General features: G+C 34.3%; 4 protein-coding genes and 1 long non-coding RNA gene across 6 annotated transcripts; 2 read left to right on the top strand and 3 right to left on the bottom strand.

The window, feature by feature from the left end:
- Positions 1-818: 818 nt before the first annotated feature.
- Positions 819-5,391, bottom strand: LOC149398744 (two-pore potassium channel 1-like). 2 transcript variants are annotated; one of them, XM_089616105.1, is made up of 4 exons: positions 5,190-5,391; positions 3,225-3,797; positions 2,149-2,493; positions 819-1,215 (listed from the first exon to the last, which is right to left on the bottom strand). In XM_089616105.1, exons 2-4 carry the CDS (start codon positions 3,779-3,781, stop codon positions 1,050-1,052), a joined length of 1,068 nt encoding a protein of 355 aa, XP_089472231.1. In that variant the 5' UTR covers positions 3,782-3,797; positions 5,190-5,391; the 3' UTR covers positions 819-1,049. The 2 variants fall into 2 exon arrangements, with proteins under 2 accessions (XP_089472231.1, XP_089472232.1); XM_089616106.1 differs by having other exon boundaries at positions 3,225-3,783; positions 5,190-5,390.
- A 247-nt stretch (positions 5,392-5,638) lies between these two features.
- ATSPO11-1 (Spo11/DNA topoisomerase VI, subunit A protein) lies at positions 5,639-9,198 on the top strand. The gene is made up of 15 exons (XM_089615599.1): positions 5,639-5,699; positions 5,773-5,872; positions 6,303-6,376; positions 6,496-6,597; positions 6,729-6,802; positions 7,163-7,179; positions 7,557-7,626; positions 7,724-7,790; positions 7,934-7,981; positions 8,074-8,132; positions 8,218-8,249; positions 8,338-8,443; positions 8,569-8,689; positions 8,782-8,845; positions 8,948-9,198. Exons 1-15 carry the CDS (start codon positions 5,639-5,641, stop codon positions 9,072-9,074), a joined length of 1,122 nt encoding a protein of 373 aa, XP_089471725.1. The 3' UTR covers positions 9,075-9,198.
- A 3,504-nt stretch (positions 9,199-12,702) lies between these two features.
- Positions 12,703-13,815, bottom strand: LOC149398742 (uncharacterized). Its single transcript, XM_089615540.1, has one exon. The coding sequence runs from the start codon at positions 13,722-13,724 to the stop codon at positions 12,927-12,929; it is 798 nt and encodes a 265-aa protein (XP_089471666.1). The 5' UTR covers positions 13,725-13,815; the 3' UTR covers positions 12,703-12,926.
- A 3,178-nt stretch (positions 13,816-16,993) lies between these two features.
- Positions 16,994-17,405, bottom strand: LOC149398741 (uncharacterized). The gene is made up of 2 exons (XR_016297203.1): positions 17,345-17,405; positions 16,994-17,181 (listed from the first exon to the last, which is right to left on the bottom strand). It is a non-coding gene; the product is annotated as an uncharacterized LOC149398741 (long non-coding RNA).
- A 2,999-nt stretch (positions 17,406-20,404) lies between these two features.
- On the top strand, positions 20,405-23,952 carry TIM50 (Haloacid dehalogenase-like hydrolase (HAD) superfamily protein). The gene is made up of 10 exons (XM_089613937.1): positions 20,405-20,768; positions 21,386-21,477; positions 21,736-21,772; positions 21,894-21,955; positions 22,064-22,177; positions 22,609-22,713; positions 22,833-22,931; positions 23,252-23,408; positions 23,502-23,604; positions 23,719-23,952. Exons 1-10 carry the CDS (start codon positions 20,522-20,524, stop codon positions 23,762-23,764), a joined length of 1,062 nt encoding a protein of 353 aa, XP_089470063.1. The 5' UTR covers positions 20,405-20,521; the 3' UTR covers positions 23,765-23,952.
- The last annotated feature ends 142 nt before the right edge of the window (positions 23,953-24,094 follow it).

The raw sequence follows: 24,094 nt of genomic DNA, 5'->3' as shown, positions 1-24,094 counted from the left end.
TTTTTTTTATAAAAATTAGTTAGAGACAAGATGTGCCACACAAATGCAGAGTTGATGTATGCGACAATGCAATAGATGGAAAATATAAAACAGTCCCGAAAAGTAAATGATACAAAAAAATGATAACCTGGTTTGGTGCAGTGTCAACTACTCTGAGGGGACAGTTTGCCCAGTGAAAATGAATTTCACCATATGAAAAGTAGTCAATTGTACACTATGATCGTACACGATGGTCTTATATGCCACTTCACGACTTTTTTCCTATTAATAAGCGTGAATTTCAACTCAAGCTCCCCCTGAATCTGAACTCACCTCACTTCCACTCGAACACTCCCCAAATGTTAATTTATCTTTAATGTCAACAGCCGTGAATACACAACTCAAAATACAAAACTCAAACAAGATTATAACGCTCAATGAATATAACCACACACACTACACAACCAGTTTCTCAATCCGCCAATCTTGCACGTCAAAGAACCCTAATGGTGTGAATGAATACGTCAAAGACTACCAAAGGATAAAAAATTTCTTTTATAGTGGTCAACAACTATGGTAGTCAAAATAAGGTTTCCATACCCATTTACGCAGAGCAAATATTCGTAGGTCTTACACCTTTACCAAATATATAGATTTTGCGCACAGTGACCATTCCAGAGTATATTGCAAGATATTTTGTCACGACAAACTTACCACTCTCCAGGATCACATAACAAGTCGAATATTTTCTACTCTAATTCTAAATCATAATGTTCACCTTTATGATTGCAAAATCATTTTCTCCTTTTTTTTTCCTTCCCATTACATCATCTCTCACATTGAACACTTAACAATACACCATCATTTACATTGAAAATTTAAGCACCTTCAAATGCTTTCTATGTTCGCCTCACATGCACGAGACCTTACTGGCTAGAATATGCCAATGAGGTACTACCACACAACTGATTTTAAATTACTTTCGTAATTTATAGGCACATAACAGTTTTCTCTTACAAAACCAATACCCTGTACAGTGATACAAAGATCGATCGATACAAATAAAAAAATCATGTTGGATCATTTTGAGTCGATTGAGCAAGGAAAATATCAGACGGTGATAAAGTCCCTGACTGATCAACATCAAGATCTTCAAACTCTTCCATTACAAGGGTTATATCTTCTTGTGTAATCTTTCCCATTTCTTTCATTTTGTACAAGACAAACTCGGCAGCACTGTAATGGCAAAAAAATCAAGTGAATAAAACGACACTCCAACCACGGAAGAAAAAATAAAAATAAAGAGACCATAATTTTTTTTATTGTTGATGGTAGCAATTGGAATGAGTAAGAGATACTTTAACAGATTCTAACATCTAGACTGCTTTATATTTCTTCAAAAAAAGAAAGAAAAAAAAAAGACTGCTTTAGATATAATAAAACCTTGTAACTATTTAATTAAACCAACTAAATACAGACACGGGCAATCCGGAGACATGCTAGATCCAATTGAAATGAAATTTATTGGGACACCATGAATCGAATGGGACATGACACATGTTTTTTTGAAGGCAAAAGATAAAAGATGTAAATTTTTCGAAAACAACATTTCTATAAGTATTTTAACCAATTGTATGAGTTCTTGTTGAAAATATTACGTGCAAATGCACTCACTAAATAACAAGATACGATTTCTTTTTTAAGGTTACATTTCTTCTTTGTTCTTTTACGTTCAAAAGACTCGGACTCAGATTCAACCCCGACACCATAACTACAATAAAATTCCACTAAAACTACTAAACAAAAAATGAAAAAAATATTATTTTAGAACATAAGTCCTAGTCGGGGATTAGGATTTGCTTGCGCTGCCCTCGGATCGGCTTTCGTTACGGAGAAAAAAACTAAAATAAAATCTAGCCATAATATTTGAATATTACGTTAACCTCGTATTTTAAATAACAATTCATGTTAAACCTCGTATTATTCTAAATAACAATTAGTTTATGTTCATTATTCAGATTTTAAGATATTTCTTAGGTATGAAAAAAACTACAAAACTAAATTAGTTCAGAGACCATAACTAGAAAATACTTTGTACGTACACTATTTAGTGCAACTTTAATAATGAATAAATATACAAATAAAAAAAAAAAGAGATTGAGCACTTACCCAACTTTCCCATCATCATCGAGATCGGCCGCTTCCAAGTCCATATTGGTGACTCTCCGCGTCAGAACCCACTGCACGAGTCTGCGCTGGCGATTCTCCGTGCTGAGCTCCACGGCGAAGAGGAAGACCTGCGCTAGAGTGGTGGTGCCGAGAAGAATCCAGGCCACGGCGAAAACCCGGCCCCACTTCGTCGAGAAGCTCTTGTCGCCGTAGCCCAGCGTCGTTATGGTGGAGCACACGCAGTAGATCGCGTCCACGACGCTCATCTCCTCGACGACGCATAAGAAGACCGTCCCCACGACCACGATCAAGAGGAGCGCCGCGCACGCCAGCACACACTTGTACCTGTGGGGCGGACCCAGAAACTAAATTTACGGGGGGGGCTAAATGCAAAATAAAAAAAAAAAGACTAAATGAAAAAAACAGATTCAAAATAAGCTTTTGAGATAATTTTGTAATCGTGGTTCCTAGAATAGTCTAGTTGGTAATTCTACACTACTTCTAAAGTGGAGGTCGTGGGTTCAATCACTTCTTATTAAGGGTTACTAAATTAATGAATAACTAATTAAAAAAATAATTACTAATTTATTATTGACAAAAAATTAAAGAGAGTTGGACATAAATATTAGTATTTTGGATATTATTTTAATTTTTTTTAAGCCCAAAATAAATATTTTTTTTTTTTTTTCACATATGTTACTAAACTAGTAAACTTGTCACAAAATCTCGTAAACATGTCACAACGCAAAATCCCCTTTTTTCTTTTGAAAATCCAGTATTTTAAGAAAAATTTAGTGATAAATATGTCAAATATATATATATATATATATATTTTTTTTTTTTTTGTTTCGGTAAAATAATCCGAAATGGTGAAAGATTTGTAAACTTGTCACAAAATCCCGTTTTTTTGTGAGAGGTTTAGATGTTTCAAAAAACACTCTTTAATTTTTTTTTTTCTTTTGGCAAAAATCATCGCAAATGGTGATATATCCACATCTAATTCCCAAACAAATAGAAAGACTTATATTAAAAAAAAAAAAAAAAAAAAAAGTAGGTTTTCCCGTCCCTGCTCGTACCTCGCCCGGTTGATCTCGGCCTCTCGGAGTATCTCAGCCTGGCCGACTCGCTGCCCCATGTGGAGCGCCCGTACGAGGAAGATCTCTTGCTTCTCGACCAAGTAATCCGCGGCGCCGCTCAACGCGAACCCCACGACAGTCATCCCGACGAAAACGAACGCGCACGCCAACAGCTTCGCGACGGTCGTGCTCGGGACGAGGTCTCCGTACCCGACGGTGGTCATCGTCACGACGCAGAAGTAGACCGCGTCGAGGGCCCCGCCGGTCGACTTTCCGGCGAGCTGGTCTCGGGCCGCGTAGAAGCATATCGTCCCCGCCCCGAGGTAGAGCGCGAGGAGCGCCGAGACCTTGCACAGGCTCGGGTGGATTGTCCCGAACAGCGCTTCGTCGGGGCGGGTCGGCTGGGTCGGGTCGGGTTTTAGGGTCGTGAAGTTCTCGATCGGGACGCTCTTGCATCGACGGAACGCTTTCCTCTTCTTCACCGTGTCTATTCTCTCCGGCGGGGCGTTTAGGGATAGTAACGGTTGTTTCTCTCCTCTCTCTTCGTCGCTCGCCATTTCTTTTTAATAAGCCCTAGAGCAATGTATAGTCATATGAAACGTTAGAAATTTTGAAATAGCCAACGTTTCGTTAATTTTTTTGTAAATAGTCGCGTCAATCTATTTACGCTATCAAAATAACAAAAAACGTTGAGCAAATTTCTAATAAATATGACTATTTACTAAATATTTACAAAAGTTTTTTGGTTATTTACGAAAAATTTACAAAACGCTAGCTAAAATGCAAACGCTTATGTTTTTGTGGCTTATATCGCTAAATTTTTGTAAATTTAAGTAGAAAAAAAAAATCAAATTATCTAGGGAAATTTAAGGCATCACAAAATTACATCCCATTAAATTGGTGATTCTTTGGGTTCATTGATTTTGAGTATAATCTTATTATTATTATGTTAGAGCATATTTAGATCTAATATTATGTTGAGCATATATTGGCCGCTCTCGCATCGCCGGAAAGCTTTCTCTTTGCCATGTCTCTTTTCTCCGGAGCGTTTAGGGCTAGCAATGGTTGTTTCTCTCCTTTCTATTCATCGCGCGCAATATTTTTTTTTTTTTAATTTTTATAAAATTTTAATGGGCCCTAGACAAGGTCACAATGTGTGACTAAAAAAAAAAAATCAGGTTATCCGGGAAATTTAAGGTATCACAAAATTTAGGCTAGGTAGCGCAAAAAAACCGTAAAAACCGTAAACCGGATCGGACCGGTGATTTTTAGACCGCCGGTCCGGTTTAAAACGGTTTTTTTTTTCTCCGGTCCGGTCTACTCACTTCAAACGGTGCGGTCCGGTCTACTCACTTCAAACGGTCCGGTCCGGTTTTTTTTTTTTAAACCGTTAAACTGGATCGGACCGGTTTATTTAAAAAAAATAAAAAATAAAAAAATTAATGTCCAATAAGCTAAATTAGGCATTTGTGCATGTATTTCCCCCTCATACATGACTATATGTTTTTGTTTTGGTGGAAAATTAATGGTTTTTTTAATTTTAATTATGTAAAACGGTTCAAAACCGTCCAAACGGTCCGATCCGGTCTAAACGGTTCAAAACGGTCCGGCCCGGTCTACACGATTCAAAACGGTCCGGTCCGGTCTACACGATTCAAAACGGTCCGGTCCGGTTTTTACAGTTTTTTGTCCGGTCCGGTTTGGGTTTTTTTGGACCGTTTTGAACGGTCCGATCCGATTTTTTGGCCGGTTTTGGACCGGACCGGACCGTGCACAGATTAACTAACTAAACTAATTGGATCTAATTCATATATTCAACAAGATTAGATGTACGAAAAAAAAAAAAAAAACGCTTGCATTAGAAATCGAAGCTCTCATTCATAGCTACAAATCTAATAAAATTTGATTCAAGAGTAAGAAATTTGACTAGCCTGAGATAGAGAGGGGATAGGAGAGAAGACTTACCTCAGAAAGCTTTTCTGTTTGGAGAGAGAGAAATACTTTCCGAGAAAATCCAGAAAGATCTTTGAGTTCTTCTCACAGCGCAAAATTCCAAAATAATAAAGAATTATTTGAAAAATTGAATGCTTGAAGTTGATGACTCTGCGAATACGAATCGATACACGCCATAGATCTTGTGTACTGCTGTGGAAATTAATTTAGTAAACCCTTTAAATAATTAAAGTTAAAAGTCAGAATATCGTTTTATCCAGAACTCGATGTGACAGCCACGTGGCACACACGTTGAGGTAGTGTGAAACGACTCGGCGTACGCGTCAATCACGTGAAAGAGGGGATAGTAATAAAACGGCGTCGTTGAGTGGTAAAAACGATGTCGTTTGTTTCTATTTTACGACCGTATATACTATAAAGTGGATCGTTTACGAAATTCGTTGAGCTGGGGAAGGAGAAAAATGGCGGGAAAGTATCGGAGGCGAAACTCGAGCCCTAGCGATTTGCTTAAGAGAATCAGAGGTCAGATTTTGAAGGTTTTTTTGTTTTTTTGATCGATTTGATTTTCGACTGGTTTTGACTCTCTTTCCATCAGATTTCACTCTAGCTGTGGTGGAAGATCTCGGCAATGGACGATCTCCTGTGCTTTCCATCGATCGGTTCAGCAATTACTGTTCAAAATCCAATGATTCATGGTTTGATTTTTTTTTTTCCCTTCCGGCTCAATGTTATTTCTGTTTCGCTCGCGCTCTAGTTCGTGTAAATTGTTTTTTTTTCTTCTCTTGGTCGAGAATTAATAACCGTTGAGGAAATGGAGACCCTGAATTTGATTTATGCACTTTCTTTGCTTATAATTCATGATAACTAAAATTGAATTGATTTACCCGGTGTAATTACTAATTTTAGTCGTGTGAAAATTGAATTACAAAGTTTTCTTGTTCGAGGCTTATGTATGATGTATCAGCGTTAATTTTTCAGGAATGTTGTAGCTTCGATTTGCCTAAACAAAAGTTCTTGAACAGCTATCAGATCCATAGCAGAGATGGCATTCATAATTTGTTTTTCTTATAGCCTCAACATTGTTTTTAATTAGTACTCATAGAGAGTTTTTGTGACTTTGCACAGTTGTTGCAGTTCCGACACCCCGATAGGAAATGAGACTCTTACGCTCCAGAGGGAATGTAATGTTCACAGAATAGGTGGCTCTATATCTCAAATTCAATCATGTTCATGAAGAAATACTCTCTTTTGATTCTAAATATTTGTATTATTGATGTAGTGACTTTTATCTTCTGTGGTCTGTTTGGTGAGCTTTCAGATGTTCTGTTACGGGTTCTACTGATTGTCCAGAAACTCTTGCAAGAGAACAAACATGGGTCTAAGAGAGATATATATTACATGCATCCAGCTGTATTTTCAGGTAATTTCTGATGGGGCTATATGTCTTGTTATTCCAGTGACATTGATACCGTTCCTTATAAATTCGAGTCTATGTACTCGGAGCGAGCCGAGTCTGAAGTAAATTTTATCATTGTTTATTCGACATTGCAGATCAGTCGGTTGTGGATCGGGCTGTCAATGACATTTGCATCCTCTTGCGGTGTAGTAGGCACAACTTAAATGTGGTGAGTAAGATTTAATCATTCCATTCAATAGATTCATTGTACATTGCTAAATCCTGAGTATATTTGAATCGGAAATTGATCAAGCCAGTGCAGTTTTGATATTCTCGTTTACTTCTGCTTATTTTTTTTCTCTTCGATAAATTCATTTGTTTAGCTTCTAAATTTGTTATGTATCTATGCACTGCCGTGTGTTTGTTTGTTTTTTTTTTTTTTTTTTTTTTAATGTTTATTGCATGTATACTTCAGTAAATAGAAGAAAACTTGCACTTTTCAGGAATCATAAGTTTGTTCAATTCATCCACGTGTTTATAAAGGTTAATTCCAACTTCTGATATGCTTTATGTATCTCATTTTTGGCAGGTTTCTGTTGGGAACGGGTACGTTCGAAGTTTGTGTTATAAAATAAAGTTCACAGCTTGCTTCTTTGTATATTTTTTTTAAACCGATGACTTGTTAGTTTTGTGCCGTAGTATTTGTTTCTTGGTCTGTGAGCATTCAGTCTTCGCTAAATCACTTTCGTATTAGAAATTGAAATGCACCTTAAGCATAATATAAATTATAATTAATAGGGAAAAGTTTGAATGCATATTTGGATCTGTGGTTACCCTTATGGTTCCTACTATCTTATATGTTGTCTCTTCACAACCTCAAAAGTAAGAATGAAAGCATCAAAGAATAGAGGAGGATATTTGGATTACTTGTCACTATATTCTGTGTGTTTTAAATGTTAAGTTTAAATGATTTCTCATTGCAGGTTGGTAATGGGATGGCTAAGATTTTCAGAATCTGAACAGAAATTTGATTGCATAAACAGGCCTAGCACTGTATGAGCATTTAATAGTTCTGAACTTCTGATTATGTACTGAATGTTTTGGATCTACTCAGTGTTTAAGTTCCATATCTTCGTTTGATTCACTACAGGCTCATCCAATTCCTGTTCATGTTGAAGAAGTCAAAGGTATCCAGACCATTTTCCACGAGACATGCGGTTTGAACAATGACTTATTTCAACTTCTTATGTTCTCTTCTAGGATTATTTAGGCTTTGAAGTGTGATTTTTTTATATGACGTGTATTATATGATAGAGTTATAGAACTTAGACAGAGAGCTTTCATTAACTCTAAAGTGCAGATATAGTTGGCATTGCTGAGTACATTCTTGTTGTGGAAAAAGAATCAGGTATTTTTTTTTTTTTTTTTCATTTGCGAGGCTTAGATTACAATGATCATTTATATTGGTCTAACAGGATTTTTTGTTTGATTTCTATCTAGTGTTCCAGCGATTAGCAAATGACCAGTTCTGCAACAAAAATCGCTGCATTGTTATAACGGTTAGGATGCCATTAGTCGTTGTGCTTTTCCTGAACTAGATTAAGCTACACTGTAATTTTAACATTTCCACCACTTTAATTACAGGGACGAGGATATCCTGATATTCCCACAAGAAGGTAGAAAATTCCCCATATTGTATTATTGAAATCTATACGAACCCTATTTGCTATTTCTGATTGAATTTTTGTCATTCTGTAAATATAGGTTTTTGCGTCTTCTCATTGATACTTTGCATCTCCCGGCCTATTGCCTGGTAGATTGTGACCCTTATGGTTTCGATATCCTCTCCACATACCGATTCGGATCCATGGTTAGGCCTCTTTAACTCACTATCTGAATTGTCAATATCTAGTTACTTGGAAGACTCAACTCGTTGTTTAAGAACCTTGCGTGTTCTACTCAATTTTGACCGACTCTCATCTTTTTAATTCCAAGAAAATGGCATATGATGCAAAGTTCTTGAAGATACCGGAGCTAAATTGGCTCGGAGCTTTTCCTTCGGAGTACGAAGTGTATGGTCTTCCCAGACAGTGTCTTCTTCCCATGACAAAAGAAGGTAAAAAGATGCAACTATGCTTGTTACAAAAAAAAAAATGCACTCTTTTAGTTTTTGTCCTAACCAAATGTGATATATATCATAACTCTTAGACAAAAGAAAAGCCGAAGCCGTCTTACTCAGATGTTACCTAAAAAGAGAAGCGCCACAATGGAGGTAAAATATTTATGTACTTTCTATGGTTACCCAATATGATTAACTTTGACACTTGTTAACATGGGTTTCTTTTTCATTTCTTTTTTTCTTTTCTAATGAAAGGTTGGAGCTAGAGACAATGTTGCAGAGAGGAGTGAAATTTGAGTTAGAAGCATTGTCCGCGTGTTCGTTGTCCTTTATGTCAGAGAAGTACATTCCGTCTAAAATTCAAAGTGGTATGTATATCTAACATCAAACTTCTCTGAATGTTTGTTATAGGATCCCAAAGAGGACTTAGGAATAACTTGTGAATCATCAAACTGCTCTGAATGTTCTTCTGGTGTGCCATTCAAATATATTAGCTTACAGAGTACTCTTTTGATCCTGCTTTTCTTAATTTTGTATGGTTTGATTAGTTAACCGAGGAAATACTGAGAAAGAAGTTCTTTCCAAGAAAAATAATAAATCTAAATTCACTTCCGTGTCTTAAACAAGCCCTAAATTTCTTTTAAATAAGTAGAAATATTTTATTCATACGATGGTTTTTTTTTTTTTCTTCCTTTCAGTGAATCATAGATTTCTTCCCTACAAAATGCAATTTATCTTTTCATGCGATATATATTTCCCTCCATTTATAAATAATGCCTCACTCTTAGAAAAATGCAATTTATCTTCACTAGTATTAATTTCTCAAAGCAAGTAAGAAGTGTCTCGATTGACCAGTTTATTTTTTAACCATACATAGATGGTCACCGAAATTATTGGAGATAGGTTGACAATAGATTTTTCGCTTCACTATACGACGCTTACTAATTGAGCGAAAAGGAAATCTTATAATATTAAAAACTAAACCTCGCCCTATAATTTTCGAACACGTTATTGGTTAAGCTACTTTGATTTATACGCAAGCTAAAGTAGTCCTTAGCTTACTTGAAATGGCTATTTCAAACTATTGAGATGTGTACTACCACACAAATGACTCAATAATGCAAATCTTAGGACTCATCATTTTCAAGGTTAAGTAATACATTTTGGCAGGTAAATATCTTCAAACAATAATTTTCTTTGTTTGTTGAAGCTATATTCGATAGATCATGGTTTGACGAATTCTCACTCTCTCGAATCGTTATCGAGAGGGTCCTAGATCTTGTTCGTATCAGATGAATTATTATTACTATATAACGTCCGAAGAGCTTCCAAAAAGCCATGAAATATCTAATATCTTTCCTTGGGTCCCAAGCAAATTATTGAAAGCTGAAGTGTTTCATTAACTTTGCTCATTCTTATCCGTACATGAATTATTCCATTCTCTTATTACACTTTGTAAATCCAAATATCTTTGGTTCGGTCATTCCCTAACGGCTAACTATTCAATTCTCTAAGACCCCACTTGCATTATTGATTGCCTGCAAAGATGTGCATTATTTGAGCTATATAACTAGCTAGATAAAATAATGAACCGTCCTAGTTTCTTTCCTTATCATTCTGATGGGTCTACCCAAGAACTATTCAATCATGACGAGCTCAATCAAATGCTCAAAGGTGAGCCCGTTAGCCGGTGATTGACACGTGTCACGATACATTGTGTCACGTGACACCCTTGTGCTAGGCTCTTTGTTTGTTTTTTTTTTTTTTTGAGTTTGTGGTTGAATCTTCATTACTTATGCCCTTATTTTCTTCCACTATTGACATTCATGGTTGGTGTCACTGAAACTGTGATGTGCATTTTCTCACCAACTCATTTGGGTTTTGTGGATATAGTACTAGTATACAGCTATAGAGAGAGATATATAGGTACTGCTATTTTCTTCATTGTTGTGCTATAGAGTCAAGAGAATCAAACATGTCTAATTAATAATGACATCGATTTTTCCTTTTGAGAATGACCCACATTATTAATGTTAATAAAGGAAAACTTCTCTTTCGTGATCTTAATCTAATTTAAGAATAAGTGAGTTAAAGCTTGTAATTTTTAACTACATGAGTCTCTTTCTGCTTGAGACACTGTAGAAATATGAGTAAGTGAGTGTAGTCGCTTTCAGTTTCTGTAGCGAAATCAAATTTTAGCTGTGTCACGTTGGAATATTTAATTATTTTTCCTAGATACTGATTTATTTTCCTGTCAGAAAGAACTAAAACCAATTGGTTATTGAAATTAAATCACCGAGGTTCATACATTTATACCACTTTGGATCAAAGCAACTTCCAAGTGGCAATTAAAATTGCATAAGTTTCACCGAAATCATTGATTTATGTCGGTTTGATTTTTGTTGTCATATGCCAAAAGAAGGTGATTTAAAAAGTTATAAAAACAATATTTTTAAGAGTGGAAGTAAATATATTTTGTTTGCTTATGAAGTGAAGCCATGACACGTCTACTTTCAATTCATTTCTGATCCTCTGCTCCCCACACTGTGTGGATGTGGTTATTTATGTGTTTTAATTATTTAATTAGAAGTGTATATTAGTCTTCAAGGATTTCTGAAACATGAAATTAATTTCTTGTTCAAGATGAGTAAATCCCAAATAATTGGCCAGCAAAGTAACTTCCCATTTTTTTTTCGATTAATTGAGTAATTAAAGCCATCAAAATTTAGAGATTTGCTAAATAGTCAATTTTTTGTAAAATTTAAAGGAGAAATGGTGGTAATAATACCCAATGTTTGGTCAAAATACTCCTTATATACTAAAAGTTTTTTTTCTTTGGCAAAAATACCACATGTTACGTTATAGTAGGTCCGTTACTAGTTGGACCGTTAACTTCAAACATAAATTTTAACGGTAATTAAAGTATTTACGTGTAACGAAATTTGAAACTTTGAGTATTTTTGCCCAAGATAAAAAAAAAGAATGAGTATTTAAGTAATGTTTTGTCTAAATATTGAGTATTTTTGCCACCATTTCCCCCAATTTAAATAAATAATCATTAAAATGATGTGTTATTATTTGAACATTTTTAACATTTTATTTATGTTTTTAGAATATTATGGTTATTTATAATTATTAACGAATATTTACAATTATTAATGTTTTTTTAACTTTGTTAATAAAATTTCGTAATTATTTATTTAAAATTTATCAAAAATTGGTTATATGGTAAAATTTGAGTTTTATATGATTATTTATCTGGAGAGAGGCTGTTTCTTTTTTAAATGATTGCTCGCAAGTTTAATTTGCATATACACTTTCCATAGAGGATGATAAGTTTTTCTGAAAACAAGGCTTATGAATGTAATCCTATTTTCAACACACCATATCCAAAAAATTGCTAATTTATGATTCATCTGTGTCAAGTCTCATTATTCTGGTTGTTCTTTCATCCCTAAAGAAGAGAAGAGCTTAGAGTCAATACAGCTGTAGATCACCATTTTTGAGCTAAGACTTTTTAGCTTCATATCAGACAAACCATTTTGAGTAATAATACATTTTGTCCTGACTTAGTATTTTTTTTTTTTTTTTTTTGTCCTCCAACTGACTTGGTATATTTTTTCTTCACATTTTAACTCCATCTTAAGCATTACTTCCACGTGGGACATCTCGTGTCCTCTACAATAATGGCTGTACTATTAATTTATGGTTTACATACTCTATTCTGTAGAGCATCAATTAGTGGTCTCTTATTGGTTTGACTTGCTGTGCCTATCAATCACATTTGTTGTTTTCTGTCTCAAGTCTCAACAATCACCACCACTCACAGGCTTTTCAATATTTTTCATGGAAATCGTACTTGTGTCAAGTGTGTGTGTTCTTTTTAGGATTTTGTATGTGCAATATAATCCCGTTAATATACGATGTTAAGGGTTTAAGTTATGATAACAATTTAATTAAGATTTATCGATCACATGTATGTGCAAAAAAAGCTATAATGGGCTGTAAACTCTGATTTTGAAGCAGAAGCATGATCATTATCATTAAGCACATTACATATATTGACACTAAAATAAGCCAATAAACGATAGGGAAATATACGATTTAAGAAAAAAAAAAGTTTCTACTATTACATTACTTGATGATATGTTTATATTAACACACTAAAGGAAAAGTGATAGATTCCTAGTAACTGCCTTAATAACCACAGAAATACATTTGAGAGGTTTTTTACCTAAACCATAATCAAGTGTCTTTGTGCTTCAATCCTCAAGTCTTCTTTCATTCTTCTAATGAAGTCATCAAACTTTTTGTTTAGCTCTTCTGTGCTTAGCTTTCCATTTCCTAATATATCCTCTTCTTCTTCTCCTTCATATATATCTTCTTCGTCCCATTTTTCTTTTTCTTCATATGTATCTTCTTCAACATGAACTAGTGCACTTTCTTCTTCTTCCTCCTCGACTTTGCTTTCTTTCTCTTGCTCTTTATCTTCGATAACAATCGCCTTTTCAATTTCCGTGTCTCCTTGAATGTCGGCGAAGAACTCTTTCTCATTCTCTTCTTCTTCTTCTTCTTCTCTTTCTTCTTGATCTTCAACATCAACATCTTGAGGCAAGCCAACGATAATAGCACTATCAACACAAACTTCGTTCCGTGGCAACGCGTGGGATTGACAACCAGATCGAGAAACATCATTGACGGTACTTATGCTCTCGAGATCATTTTCTTGATCTTCTTGGTGGCCAGACAAGGATAAGAGTCTGATGAAACCGGAATATTTTGCAAGGAAGACCAAGAGGCCATTGCACAAGAGAAACATGAAGTTTTTGTCAATGGTGTGGGTGAAGAATTGATAAGGAAACGTGGAGAGGCAAAAGTTGAGAGAGTGAAGAAAAGAAATCAGAGATGGTTTGGAAAAGATGAAGGAGAACACAGAGAGTGAGAGCAACAACTGGGTTATCATTTTCACACACTGAACGTTTGTCAAGTTATTTGCCAATATATGAAGGTTTTGGTTCATACTTTGTTCCATTGTTTTCGTATGATATCAAGGAAGAAGCTTGGAAAAGATTAATGACTTGAACTTTGAAGGATTGATTATTGATCAGTGTTTATGTGAAATTGAGTTTGGCTTGAAATATGAAGCTATATGAAGTGCTTCGAGGTCTATATATAGTTCTTCAAGGTGTATACATGTCAATCATGGGGTTGGTTGGTTTTACCAAACTACCCTTGACAAGTATGCAATAATGGATATGAAAAAAAGGGTCTTTTTCTTTTTATATTAAATAGTGTTCTAATGCCCAACGTAGAGCCATTTAGGAATCTCGTGTGTTTCCTTGGTGATTTCATCTTTATTATTTTAGTGGGTACTTTCTAGGTGTCAAATATATTAGGTAATAGTTATCTTCATGTGTTACCAATATGAGGTTGACTATTGAGAGGTGTCATTTGATTAGGGAGGGTTTTGGGACCAAGGAAGAGATTACTTTTTTTTTTTTTTTTTGGGGTAACGTAAGAGGGATTTACACATACGAGATCTATAATATTACACATACTATAGATTATAGAAGACCCTCATGGTCGACATAATTAGGCGCTCCCATATATATTTGTGGCTTACATTATATTTAAATTTTATTTTTCTTATTTTTGTTCCGAGAGAGAGATTTGTGGTGTATATATAAACACACACACACACACAGACATATATATATATATATATATATATATATATATATATAAACACACACTTTGATTTGATTTTGGAAATTTATTCTCATAATTTTACTTTGAATTTAATTTTCTGTTGTTTTATGTGATTGATCTCTTTCCTCATTCCTATTTACCACCACGAGTTCAAGTTCATGCTATAGTTTTCATACACGTGTAATATATTTTTGCTTATATATAGATATATCATGTTATCAATATGAGAATAGATTACTCCTATATATGATATGAATGAACCATAATAAACCACAATTTTGCTTCATTTGCAACACTTATATGACAATGTTTATAACTCAGACTTGTTTGTATAGCAACTACAAGTGCATTGCAGCATTGGATATATATATATATATATATATATATATATATATATATATATATATATATACATATATATTTTGTGATTGATCTCTTTCCTCGTTCCGATTTACCACCGCAAGTTCAAGTTCATGCTATAGTTTTCATACGTGTAATATATTTTTGCTTATATATAGATATATCATGTTATCAATATGAGAATAGATTACTCCTATATATGATATGAATGAACCATGATAAACCATACAATTTTGCTTCATTTTCAACAATTATATGACAATGTTTATAACTCAGACTTGTTTGTATTGCAACTACAAGTGCATTGAATTAGGGACTCCTCGTGGCAAAATGATATGCAAAATATCTGTCTACAGATGTCATTCCGATCATAATAATTATGAATTTAGTGTTTTGGACTATATCAAGCTGGATATTAAATTTTAATACCATAATGATATAAAATAATGGAAAGAAAACCACCATGCAACGTGGAATAGTCAAGTCACGCAAAAAATAAAAAAATGAGCCTGATTTATAATGGTAGCTCATCATTAGAAGCTAATTTGCATAAAGATTATTCATTCATTTGGTGTTATCTGACAAAAAGTTCTACGAGGAAGCCTTTAATAATATAAATCAAGACTCTCTTTGTTCACGCAATCTCTCTCTATATACTATATAGATGGCTATTCCATTTTTTTTTTTAAATATAGGTGGTTCTTGAAGGTTTCTACATTTATATTTAGTTTAAAGTTGAACCGTGTAATTTATTTTAGAAAACTTTGAACAATAATTTGTATATAGCGAAAAAAAAACTACTAAACAAATTCAAGGATTGCCGTATAAAGTTTTTTTTTTTTTACTTGACTTCCCTTTAACCAAGTAAGAAGATTCCACCTTACCAAAAAAAAAAAAAACACTAAGAAGATTCCATGAGTTTTTCTTTTCTTTGTTAACTTTTAATAAGTGGGGAAAACTGAAAGTTGAAGCTCGCTTCTACACAGAATAATCTTTTTGAAACTTCCCACTTAAATTTATTCTCCTTCCGGGTTTGTTGCTATCAAAAAAACAATATTGGATATTCTCTTTCACATTCTTTCAATCTCTTTTACTTCGGAAAGAAGGCACCACAAATTTGACTATATTTGCTTTCTAATGAAACATTACTAAGAGAAAGAAAAATAGAACCAGCAACATTTCAATGTATATATATATATATATATATATATATATATATATATATATATATATATATATATACATACACGAGTTATGTTCCTATGTGAAAAAAAAAATAGAAGACAATCGAACTAAAAAGCAGTGCTTCTAAGACATTGGGCCGGGCCCACATAAATTCAAAGGCCTAGTCAAAGCTCAAAGCCTCCGCCCCGGCTCTGGACCCTTCGGCTCGACCTTTGGGCCAACCATCAGACAAGAATTTGATCGCCGGGTCGTGCTAATTCCATACGAATCAGTACTGAGTCGAGCTTCGCTTTTTGAGACTGTCCTTCAGCACCAGCCTTTCGGGCCCACATATGAACTTTTTTTTCACATACTTATCTCTCTCTCTCTCTCATGGAACGTCGAGGATTTGATCACATTTTAGTGCACACGAGATTCCAGGTCTACACTGATCAACTACGTGGGCTTTAGAGTGTTGAACCAAAAAGCGAAATTCATATCTTTAGTGTTAGAATGATGGGTACTCGTAAAAATACGTTACAAGTCCCCATCAACAAATCTTCTCCTACGTACAATGGAGAACTATTTTCCGATGAGGCAAGAAGAACACATTTGAGGATTCGATCACCTTTTAGCGGACTTGCGATCTAGGTCTATCATAGATCAACTATGTGGGCTCTTGAGTTTTGAGTCGTAAAAAAGGCATAACAAGATAACAACTAGTAAATGAATGCTTAATTTTGATTGTAAGAGCAAAGTAGTAATATATTGAACCAAATTACATGCAACTCAAATGATAGTTGTCTTTAAAAACCATACCTTAGTTAGCAATACAATCACAAATAATTTATCTAGTGAAATAACATGATTATTTGAGGGATAACAAAGTTAATCAAATATGTATATTTTAGCTTGTATAATTTTCATGCTATGAATATGATAATTCTTTTTTCCTTACAAAGAGTAAGAAAACCAAACAACAAAAACTAGTATACCACATCTCAGATGAAACTTTATGCACTAAGATTCTAAATATAATTAACAACAAGATTTGAGATACCAATAACCAACAAAAGCATAATCACATACTCCTAGTACATGACACATACTCTTAAGACCCTAAAGACAAAGCCAATTATACTTAGCTTATTACATCTATTTTCTAGTGCACGTCACATACTCATAAGACCCTAAAGACAAAGCCAATCAAGCTTATCTTATTACATCTATTTTCTAGTACATATCTTCATGCTTAACTGCATAATCATACACAACTAATTAGATCGGACAAAGGACAATGATAATCAAGTGTGGAAAAGAGGGTGACAAAATAGAAATCAAAGTTGATTAGGCCACAAGAAAAATCCAATAGCAAAAACCCTCTTTTCTTCAAGAGAGCCTTTAACACTTAGCCCATACTCTTTGAGAAGCATATCCAATCTCCACTCTTCCATCTTCTCATAATCTGCCTTGTTGTACCTTGGATAGTGAAGTGGCAATTGAAAACCACCACTTGGGAAATCTTGATCTTTGCATATTGAAACAATTGATGAAGCTTTTTCCTTTGATTCCTCAATCATTCTCTTTTCACTTCCTTCCCTCATGCCAACATTTTGAGTGGGTCCCAATACTTGTGTAAATGAAAAACTCAATAACCCCTTAAGAGCCATGTTGGATTATATCTCTCCAGAGACAAAGAAGAAAATGAAAGTAAAGGACAAAAAAGGGTTCACTATGTATAAATATAAGACCGAGTTTAAGAATAGAGCAAAGAGCAAGGCAATGAACACAACAAACAAATTGTGGCATTGCACATATTTATACTTGGGGATTAGGGCTGATAGTATTTAATGAATTAGTTTATTGTGTTACAATATATCTTCGTGTCATGAATGAATGCCGTTCCTCCACTGCCGTCCCTATGTGTTGATGTATAGTAGTTGTTAGTCGCTTTAGAAGCTTTGAATGTAATAAATTAAAGGTTTGATATAGTTGTGGAGATATTTTGTTTGGAGATTTCAAGAAGGTTCTCTTTTAGGTCAAGGGGTAACAATGAACAATGTTTCTTTGTTTCTATTAAGCCTTCTGATTTATTTTATTTTCCTTTGATCAAGAATCACACAATAAAGGGAATGAAAAGTGGGAAATCGTCTCAACTAATAGCAATTTTGATAATTTGGATCAAAATAGTAACAACTATATCTTTTTACACGTTTATTAGTAACTGTAGACATGAAAGTATACAGTATAGACTTATTACTAGTTTATAATTAACAACAATTGCAAATATATAAGTTTACAATTATTAGTAAAAATGTTCAAAACACAATTCCTAATATTTCCCATGAAAAGTTCCCTATAGTGTAGCTTTGACTAGGCCCAAATATGATCCAGGATTGTGTTGGCCACTATATAGCCCAATACAAATCGGGCTAAAGTTTGAAATTGGGTGGCTCATAATAATTTGGGCCCAAAGCCCACTCATGGGTAAGCAATGAATTATGTATTTAAAATTATGCCCTTATATTAAGCCTCCGTCTTCGCCTAAAACAATCACTTCTTATTTTAAAATTTGCCGATGACAACGATGAAATAGGTTTAGGTATAGTATTAAGGAAAAGGAAACAAAGTTTAGTTTTATGTATTAGGTATGAAGTATAGTCGCAAAGGCATTTTTGTATAGATATTTAGCTGATGAGGTATTTTAGAAATAATTTCAAACGTGTGATATTAATCACGTGTACATTTTGAGGTAGTTACGGAATTTCTCTATATAAGTTGGGCTATAATCTGAATTTGGGTATGCAATGGGCCCAAAGATATTACTATGGGCGGAAATCCCAATTTTTTTGGGCTGATATTTAGGGAAGTCTCGTGGAACTAAAGCTATGTAGAGCCTTCTAGCAATGTTGTTGTTGTTGTTGTTTTTTTTGTTTTTTTTTTCTTTTCTTTCAATTATTAATTAATTATGCGGGGTAATTAAGCAGACACTTTTTTTTAGCTATGTTAAATTATAAGTGCTTTTGTGTTTTACTCGATATTTACATTTATAAACCCCCTTAAAAATTTATATTATACTTAATATTTACATCTATAAGTCCCTTAAAAAAAGAGTCCATATATATAACTTTATTTACAGTTTTGATTTACCATTCAATCAATCTTTATTAAATTTTTGATAAATTGTCATGACCAAATATTTACACGCATAAATTAATTAAAATGTTCTATCAAAATATTGATTATTTACTTAAAACTTACAAAACGTTGATTATTTATCTAAAATTTACAAAATGTTGGCTAATTAAAAATGTTTCTAGTTTTAATTGACTAATTTGCTAAATATTTGTAAAAAAAATATATATATATATTTATAAACTGTTTTTTTTTCTGGGAGAGTAAGCATATTAGCCCAATCAACCCACCAATATTAGGAGAATAGCCCAAATTTGAATAAATTAAGTGAATAGCCCAATTAATATTTCACTACCTAAATTACCCTCATATATAAGAGCAAAACTCAATTTTCCCAAAACCTAAACCTAAACTCGTCCTCGTCTTCATCCATTTCACTCCACCGATCCACTTCACGCCGCCGATCCATTTCACGCCGCCGCGTCGTCGCCGATCGTCGTCTATCTTCGTTGATGATCCCTAACGTCGACAGCGAGATCCGCCATAGACGGCGTCGATTCCGTCGAGCTCCGGCGATGATGATGCTCGACCTCACCGGAACGAACCAGCTCGACCATGGCGCCGAGGAACAAGACAAAGAAGGGAAGGCGATCTGCTGCTTGGCGGCGCAGGGAAGGTACGGATCTCGACGGCGACGACGGTTCAGATTGACTAGAAAATCGGCGGGGGAGAGGAATCGGCGGCGGAGAGGAAATCGGCGACGATGGAGGGGATTGAGGAGAAGCACTTTGTAAATTCGCGAATCAGTTAATTTAATTAACCTACTGGAGTGAGTTAGGTTAATTAATTAACTGATTCGTGAAGGATTTGAAATTCACAAAAAAATTACAAAAATCATAACTTACGTCAATTGATATTCAAAGCATTCAATTAATAAACCTAATTCCGAATTCAATCATTTAGTAAATTAACTTTACTCACAAAAAAATCAGAACCTAAACTAATATTCAATCAATAAGTTAATTAATTAACCTAAATCACTCAAGTAAGTTAATTAAATTAATTTATTCGCGAATTTACCAAGGGCGTTATAGTCTGAGCCGAAAATATGGGCTATTTACTTAATAAAATAAAACTTGGGTTATTCCTCTAATAAAAATGACAAACTTGGCTAGTTACAACACATTTCGGTTTTTTTCTTTATATAAAGAATAAAAATATTCAACTCGGCTATATATTTTCATTTTTTTGTTTATCAAACAAGGTAAAGCAAGTCGGTTGCCAAACAGTTAGTAAAGGATAGTATAAACTCCGTATCCAAACACTCCTAAATTCTATTTTTCTTTCATCGTGAATTTATTTCTCTCTCCTCTTCTCTGCAAAACCCTACTACAACCCCAGAACGGGTCTTATTTCTCAAAAAAAAAAAAAAAAAAAAAAAAACACAGATTCTTCGTTTCAATGTCATCGATAATTCTTCGCTCTCGCGCGATTGCATTAATATCGAAGGGGAGTCAGAGATTCCTAAGCTCTGGATTGGCCTCAAACCCTCCCAAAGAGCCTCTCATCGCCGCCGAGACCTTGGCCGCCGATCAACCACCATCTCCGGCGGAGGATGCTACGAAGGGTAAATCGGGGAGATTTCTGACCTACACGATCGCCGGAGTTCTCACCGGAGCTCTGGCCGGGATCGGATACGCATCGTACGGTATGTGGTTTCTGATTTTAAATTTATTGGTAAAATTTTGATCTTTGAGTACTGGTTGTTGAGCTGATCGAATTGGATTCCACATTGCAGTTTGAAAGATTTAGATATTTTTGGTGTCTTTTGCTGTTTGAGCTGTGTAATGTGTAGTTCATCAATAATTTCAATTTTATTTTTTAGGATTAATGTTCTGTCTTCAGGTGAAAGTTTGAGCTTTTTCTATCCCCTAACGGAGGATAAAATGCTGCTGAATTAGCTCTTAAATTGTGAAAGCTTGGGTTTCTTATTTACTTATATGCATTTATGGAGGGCAAATCGGTGTGATGAATTTGATATTGACTCGTGAAAGTTTTGATTCTTTTTTTCCTTTGACTTTATGGAGGGAAAGTTGTGACAAGTTAATATTTTTGCGAATGGTGGATAAATTTGGTTTACAATATGGTCTTTGCTGGCTGTGAAGAAGTTGTGAATTATGGTGCAAGTTAAAGATAAAAAGAATTGGCTTTTTATTGCATTTGAGACTCTGTTGTTGATAATTTTTCCGATTACATGGCAAATAAATTTCAATAGTTATTTGATTTGTTTTGTTTTTTTTTTTGCAAATATGTTTCCCGTACCAGCGTATCCTTTGGAAGAAGTAGAGAAGAAGACGAGGGATCTCAGAGCCGCGCCCTCTCGTTACAAAGTGCCCGATGATGCGCCTATGCTCGACGTAAGTGTGAAATAATAATGTTTTTTTTTTAATTTAATTTTGTCCGGTACCCAATTGTCGTGGCAGAAAACAATTGTTTTGAAGAAAAAAAGTATAACAAATAACAGTTAATGGTTCTCTAAGAATATCATTTAGGATTTTTCGCATGATTCTTCTTACTTTTTTTTTCTTCATTTAATTGTATTGCATTGCCGTATCACCTTCGCTGTCCATGAGGAAATATTAAGAGTTAACATTTTTCATAATCTCTTTTCGCAGAGAGTTAAAAGCTTGCTTTACTCGTCCGCTATGACAGGTGAAATGGAGATTTTTATGTTTGAATTTACATATTGCCCGTTTTACTTACTCATATTTATATAATTTCCCTTCCTTTTTGACTGACAACTGTTTTGATTTAATTCATATATGATATTCAGTGCCTGCTAAAGCGACTGAACTTTACTTAGACACAAGGAAATTGATTGAAGAACAAGTTCGGGTGCGCATCCACTCCTTTCACCTTTGGTCTTCACTTCATATTTTTTTTTATGTCATTTGTGTTTGTGTAATTTTATTCAATAACCGTCACTAATTTTTTTCATTGTAGGATTATACCGAGCCATATGCAGAGAAGCTTCTTCCGGATTTGCATCCCATGGAGAAACATGTATTTACTCTAGTTCTGGATCTACAAGAGACTCTATTGTACTCTTATTGGACGGTAAGGCTCTCTGAAAAATGTACTCGTGGCATCATAATCTCCTAGTATGTTAGGAACTAGATATTGAGGATATAGGGGTTAAATATATAATACTATGTTATTTAAGCTTAGAATTGGTATGAGGAGTTAAAGGTAGGAAGAAATTCTCATCTGATGGAGAGCACAAACCTCTCGAAAGCCCGATATCGACCATTGTATTTCGTTTCGTTTATATTTCAATTAATCCATGAATATCAGTTTGTATCATAGTCGCAAGAACTCTTCAAATTCGATTACGACATTTCCGTTTAGATCCAAAAACTATTAGCCTTTGTTTTTATATCGTGTTTAAAAAAAAAAAAAAAGTCAGATGGGAGTTTTGTTTGCATGCTCGCTCGCTCAATACGACAAATAATGTATACTTTTGGATTTTTTGTTCTTTTCAAACACAGAGAGAAAAAGGATGGCAGACCATAAAAAGACCCGGGGTCGATGCTTTTCTGGAGAACCTAGCTCAATACTATGAAATTATCGTGTATTCCGACTATTCAAATATGGTAATTTGTTGATTTTTTTTTTCTTCTTTATCGCGTTTTAGTAGTTCCTGTAAAGTCCCAAATCACTCATTTATCTTTCTTTTAATTACTCATATTTGTCTGCTTCTTGGTGAGAGCAGTATGTAGATCCTGTGATGGAGAGATTAGACACCAAGAATTGTGTGCGTTATAGGCTCGGAAAGGCAGCGACGAGGTATCAGAACGGTCAACATTACAGGGTAGGTTGATAACTTGAATTCAATTTAAAAAATACAAACCTTTTGTATAAAAAAAAACTAAAAAGGGTCTTCTAGCCAAATAGCCAATTGAAAGTAATAAATTTGTAATTAGCGGTGTCAATAAATTTTTAAATTTTTTTACCCCTGTCAATAAATTACACTTAATTCCGTTTCAAAAAATTTATTGACTGTCAAACTCTGGGTATTTTGCTAAAAAGTTAAAAAGTTTGGCTAGTTTGCTAATTAGTTTGTTTTTATATGGCTATTTTATATTTTTATTTATAAAAAAACGGGGTTGATATAATTAGTTTGTATCCTAGGACCTCGCAAAGCTAAACAGAGATCCTGCAAAAGTCATCTACCTGAGTGCTCATGCGAGAGAAAATAGCCTTCAACCTGAGAACGGTGCCGTAATAAAGCCATTCAAGCTCGAATTGGACGACACGGCTCTTCTTGACTTCATTCCGTTCCTCGAGTGTAAGTGTATATGTTTCGATTTTGAAAACAGACCGATCCGCAATTTTTAGGAAGTTTTTTCTGATGGGTTCGGTTTTATCGTTTGATACGCAGTTGTTGCCCGTAATCCTCCGGCGGATATCAGACAAGTTTTGGCTTCTTATGAAGGCCGTGATATTCCCGAAGAGTTCATTCGACGGTCCAAAGAACATAGAAAGTAAAGCCATTTCTGTGCTATGATTTCATTTGGTTTTTATTTTTTTTTATTATTATTATTTTATTTTTTTATCTCGTTTGGTACATGAAAACTGAGATTGGAATTTCTGTGCAGGAAAATGCAAGAACAAAAGCAACAAGGTCGGCTGTGGAAACGTTGAAGGATTTAGATTGTCCATTTTTTTACTTTTTTTTTTGTGTAAAAGAAGAAAAAAATAATATATAACCATTTTGTGGGTGTAAAACAACATCAGTTGCCGGGCTGTGAGGAAAGCCAAATTTTTTTATTTAGAAATAATTTATAATTCTTTTTGGATCATAGACAAGAATTTCATCTTTTTTTATTTTATTTTTTAAATTAGGATTTTTCTTTTTTAGCTTTTGCTCTCGGATTACGTTTTTTTCAACTAACAAGGAAATTTGTTTCAAATTAGTAGTATTTGGTTTTGGGTTCTCTTATTCTATAGTTGGGATTTTATACCCAAGACAAA

This window comes from Urtica dioica, chromosome 5 (genome assembly GCF_054948205.1).
Source record: "Urtica dioica subsp. dioica isolate 48M chromosome 5, U.dioica_male_clone48M_v1_H2, whole genome shotgun sequence".
In the NCBI taxonomy this organism is placed as follows: domain Eukaryota; kingdom Viridiplantae; phylum Streptophyta; class Magnoliopsida; order Rosales; family Urticaceae; genus Urtica; species Urtica dioica.
The sequence above is the reverse complement of the archived record's forward strand: the minus strand, read 5'-3'. Positions and strand labels throughout refer to the sequence as shown.

What these genes read in the sequence shown, in the direction of transcription:
- LOC149398744 (XM_089616105.1), bottom strand. Translation starts at nt 3,781, where the DNA reads ATGGCGAGCGACGAAGAGAGAGGAGAGAAACAACCGTTACTATCCCTA. An exon ending in GCCGAGATCAACCGGGCGAG is followed by an intron (nt 2,494 to 3,224) that starts GTACGAGCAGGG and finishes TCCGCCCCACAG; the next exon opens with GTACAAGTGTGTGCTGGCGT. An exon ending in GATGATGATGGGAAAGTTGG is followed by an intron (nt 1,216 to 2,148) that starts GTAAGTGCTCAA and finishes TTGCCATTACAG; the next exon opens with TGCTGCCGAGTTTGTCTTGT.
- ATSPO11-1 (XM_089615599.1), top strand. Translation starts at nt 5,639, where the DNA reads ATGGCGGGAAAGTATCGGAGGCGAAACTCGAGCCCTAGCGATTTGCTT. An exon ending in ATGTAATGTTCACAGAATAG is followed by an intron (nt 6,377 to 6,495) that starts GTGGCTCTATAT and finishes GTGAGCTTTCAG; the next exon opens with ATGTTCTGTTACGGGTTCTA. An exon ending in TCTTCCCATGACAAAAGAAG is followed by an intron (nt 8,690 to 8,781) that starts GTAAAAAGATGC and finishes CATAACTCTTAG; the next exon opens with ACAAAAGAAAAGCCGAAGCC.
- LOC149398742 (XM_089615540.1), bottom strand. Translation starts at nt 13,724, where the DNA reads ATGGAACAAAGTATGAACCAAAACCTTCATATATTGGCAAATAACTTG.
- TIM50 (XM_089613937.1), top strand. Translation starts at nt 20,522, where the DNA reads ATGTCATCGATAATTCTTCGCTCTCGCGCGATTGCATTAATATCGAAG. An exon ending in AGAACGGTCAACATTACAGG is followed by an intron (nt 22,932 to 23,251) that starts GTAGGTTGATAA and finishes TTTGTATCCTAG; the next exon opens with GACCTCGCAAAGCTAAACAG. An exon ending in CGGTCCAAAGAACATAGAAA is followed by an intron (nt 23,605 to 23,718) that starts GTAAAGCCATTT and finishes ATTTCTGTGCAG; the next exon opens with GAAAATGCAAGAACAAAAGC.